Here is a 4,116-nt window from a genome sequence, read left to right on the forward strand (position 1 = left end):
GAGAGAAAAGTATAGTACAGGGGGGCAGGAGGGAAAAATAAAGGGAACCCAGGAGAGAAATTGATAGGCCCTCTTAATTTCTCTCCTGGGCTCACTGACCAGTTCCCTCCTGGCCCCCCCTACGCGATGCTTTTCTCTCCTGGCACCCCTATATTGATGTAGCGGTACCCCCGTAGGGGCTGCTGAAAGCTCTGGTCCACCTTTCACTCTGCCCAGCCTGCCATTCCCTTCCCAATCACTTGTGGAAATGAACAATTCATGTTCTTGTTTTTTTTTGTACTTTTATTGAGGGATTTGAACTTGGATAGGGATGGGAATATATGGGATGCCCAGTAGAATTATAGAACAGTCAGTTTGGGACAGAACTCTTTGTACCAAACACTTCTCCAAACTCCTCCTGCACAACACTTGTTTGCAGACTATCACTCTCTCTTCCTCCTGCACAACACTTGACTCCAGGTACAGCAAGTACATGATTGGGCCCAACACTGACTCAGGAATTGCCATTTGTGGGCAGGGACCATGGGCCCCTTTTTATATAGTAGAATAGAAAGTATAGCCTAGAGAATGTACAGACCCCCCTTTCAGCACAGATGGACCCCCCTTCAGCACAGACCCCTCCATTCAGCACAGATGGACCCCACCCCTTCAACACAGACTCCCCCATTCTGCACAGACCCCTCCATTCAGCACAGACCCCCCATTCCACACATACCCCTCCATTCAGCACAGACCCCCCTTTCAACACAGATGTATCCTATTTAAGCACAGACCCCCCCATTCAGCACAGATGGACCCCCCTTCAGTACAGACCCCCGATTCAGCACAAACCCCCCTTTCAGCACAGGCGAACACCCCCTCCCCCCATCCCATTGAGTACCTCAGATCAGCCATCAGTGCAGCGCAGGCACAGCAGGTTCCCTCCCCCTGTGTACACATAAACACTGGAGGGGGAGGCAGCTTCACTCTGCTTGCTGTGCCTGTGTGACATCCGGCCTGGGACCGATCAGACAGCCCACGGCCGTGAGACTCTTCAACACCTTCTCGATTTTCCAGGGGGGGTCAATTGCCCCCCCTTGCCCTATGGAGCGGACGCCCATGACTGTTTACTAGATTTTTTGAGGTGTGGCTGTATCCCATTGTTCTATTGTTTCTGTCTGCCTTGGGAGCAACCTATTATGGGATGTATATGTGGATTAGCACCTAGTCACGAGGGTGGGATTTCTCCTGCCACCCTTCCTAAAGGCCGTCTGTGTGTCTCTTGTTACGGAATGTAGTTTACCCAAGATTTACACAAGAGACACACAGACCGCCTTTAGGAAGGGTTGCAGGAGAAATCTCCCCTTGTCTCTAGCTGCTAATCCACATATACATCCCATAATAGGTTGCTCCCAAGGCAGACAGAAACAATAGAACAATGGGATACATCCACACCTCAAACGATCTCGTAAAGAGAGGCCAAGCTCATACAATATTCCACCAGTCGGAAAGGTTGAATTAATTTATCTTCATATATTTCCTGAGGGATATTGTTCAGAAATGTTACTGTCCCAATTGAAAGAGCCCCTTCATTCTTTCAACACAAACCCGACATATAGAACCCTGGATAACAGGCGTAACACGAAATTCTGAGTCCGGTGTGGTTAGGACAGACCCGACTGGGGTTCTTGGTCACCCTGTGCCCCCAATAGAGACAGGGTCCCTAACACAAAAGAGGGGCTGAGGGAGCTGGGCAAGGATTTTCCAGAGCTCTCTAAGGTAAGTTGGGTTCCACAAGCCCCCCACCCAAAGTGACTCCCATCACAGGGTCACAACTCCTTTGGTCAACATCCTGCTTGTACACAAGATGACCAGGCCACATTCTCCTTGTGACAGACCCAAACGGGACAGGGGCTTTTGGAGAGGACTGCAGGGTGGCCTCTTGCCTACTGACTATGGGTCCTGGTTTTAAGGGAACACTACTCTTTGGGAGATATCTGCCTGGGGGACCCTTGCTTCAGATTCAAGTCCACATTTCCCCAAAACACACAGACTTTGCGAACTGGAGGGCCCATATACATATTTGGGGTCTCTATGCCCAAACAGGCAAAGACTGCTTTAGACTGTGAGACTTAGATCAGATGTTAATATGATCAGCTCAAATCAACCTAATACTAGGGCCTCCTGCTATAATCTGTTTATTAATATGTAATGTGTCTTTCTGTTAAGTACATCGCTCCCATTGTGTGCCTCCTAGGTGTGCATTCCCATTTTTAATTGAGTTAATTAAGTCACCTATTGTTTCTGGCTGTTGGCTAATTTGGCAAACTTTTGGAGGTTTCTACATTATGGTATCAGTCTGGTGTCAACTCTACCTCGTCATCCAACCATTGTGTGATGATTTGGGTAAACATTTGGTTTTATTGTTCATGTGGTGACTGACCTACCTTTGAAGTGTATAAAAACCTGTATTTCCTTTCAATAAACAGTCATACCTTTGGTTCTATCCCGACATCTTGTCTGTGTACGATGCTTGGGGTAAAGGGCTGGTATTAGCTCTGATTTTATGCTCTTACTTTCTCTTTCTTATCTTCTTGCAGCTGTGATCACCTGATAGGACCAGAATGAGGACATCGTCCAGAAACATGTTCTGCACATTGTCTGTATTTGTGGGCGTTGCTGTCATTTATTACTCCTACCATATAGAAATCAGACATCAGAAGACAAGATCTCAGGAACTTCCCATTGCCACAGACACCATCACAGCTCTGGATAATCGAACATTTATCATCTCTCCGTATTATGAGCCTAGACTTGGCCAATCAGTCCGGGTCATCGCCATCCTCCATGTGTCTGTGAAAGAACTCTACTGTATCTTCCATTGTTCCTCCAATCAGAATGTCTTCATCAGGGCACAAATAGATCTTCATGGTGACAGATTTGGGTTCCCGTATGGAACAGCAGATCTTCTATGTGCAGAACCTTCTGGGTGTGATTACACTTATATGTCTTTCTCTTCAACTATCTCCACAAATACAGGTCAGAGTATCCTATTTGAGGTCAGGAACCGTCCACCACAGCCAATCTCCTCCAATTTCACCGTCTGTATCTCTACTTTGTTTGGAAACTACAACAATGTCCTCCAGATGATCCAGAGTATTGAGATGTACAAGATTCTGGGGGCCTCTAGAGTCACAATCTATACAACCAACTGTTCCCGGAATGTAGATAAGGTGTTACGTCATTACATTGATGAAGGAACTCTAGAGGTGGTGCCATGGCCAATAGACCGCCATCTTCAGACATCGAAAAAATGGCGATTTTCCAAAGGACTCAAGGCTGAGATCGGATATTTCGGACAAACTGCATCCCTAAATGATTGTCTATACAGGAACATGTACAAAAGTAAGTTTGTTCTCCTCCATGACATTGATGAAATTATTCTTCCAGTCAAGGACTGGGACTGGTCATCCCTGATGGAGAATCTCCAGAATAAATTCCCAAATACAAGCGTCTTCCGCTTTGAGAGTCATCTCTTTCCCATTCCAGTCAACAATTCCGTATTTGACCTGTGGCCTCATGTTCCCGGGCTCAATATTCTCACTTACCGTCTCCGACACCCTAACAAGCCGAATAACTTCAATGCCCCCAAAATGATTGTGAATCCCAGAGACGTATTTCAAACCTCCATTCACATAGCTGAGACACGCAAACAAAAATCGTATATAGGAGAAGAGACGGCCATTCTCTTCCACTGTAAAACGAGGAACGATGACACCATCGAGGACCTCATTCCCGATGATAGGTTGATGAGATACAATCTGACCTTAGTGCCCAATGTAGATAAGGTGATCCAGAGACTTTTCCCTCAGCAATCTCCCCTCCCCCTGAAAATCCTGTAATGTAAAGACTGGAATTGTGTCTACATGACTCCAAACTCAACATTTATCAATGAGTTTATAAGAACTTTTGTTCAGAAGACCCTTGTTCTACAACCCCAATTCAAGAAATGTTGGGGCGTTGTGTAAAGTCTACATAAAAACAGAGGGCCAGATTCACAGAGACTTACGCCGACGTATCTGTTGATGCGCCGTCGTAAGTACAAATGTGCGCCGTCGTATCTATGCGCTGATTCTC

At 46.4% G+C, this 4,116-nt stretch overlaps 1 protein-coding gene across 1 annotated transcript; it reads left to right on the plus strand.

Annotated features, from left to right (window-relative positions):
- Nucleotides 1-2,600: 2,600 nt before the first annotated feature.
- LOC120922013 (glycosyltransferase family 92 protein F13G3.3-like) lies at nt 2,601-3,896 on the plus strand. Its single transcript, XM_040334546.1, has one exon. The coding sequence runs from the start codon at nt 2,604-2,606 to the stop codon at nt 3,879-3,881; it is 1,278 nt and encodes a 425-aa protein (XP_040190480.1). The 5' UTR covers nt 2,601-2,603; the 3' UTR covers nt 3,882-3,896.
- Nucleotides 3,897-4,116: the final 220 nt, after the last annotated feature.

The sequence above is a fragment of the Rana temporaria genome, unplaced genomic scaffold (genome assembly GCF_905171775.1).
Source record: "Rana temporaria unplaced genomic scaffold, aRanTem1.1, whole genome shotgun sequence".
NCBI lineage: Eukaryota > Metazoa > Chordata > Amphibia > Anura > Ranidae > Rana > Rana temporaria.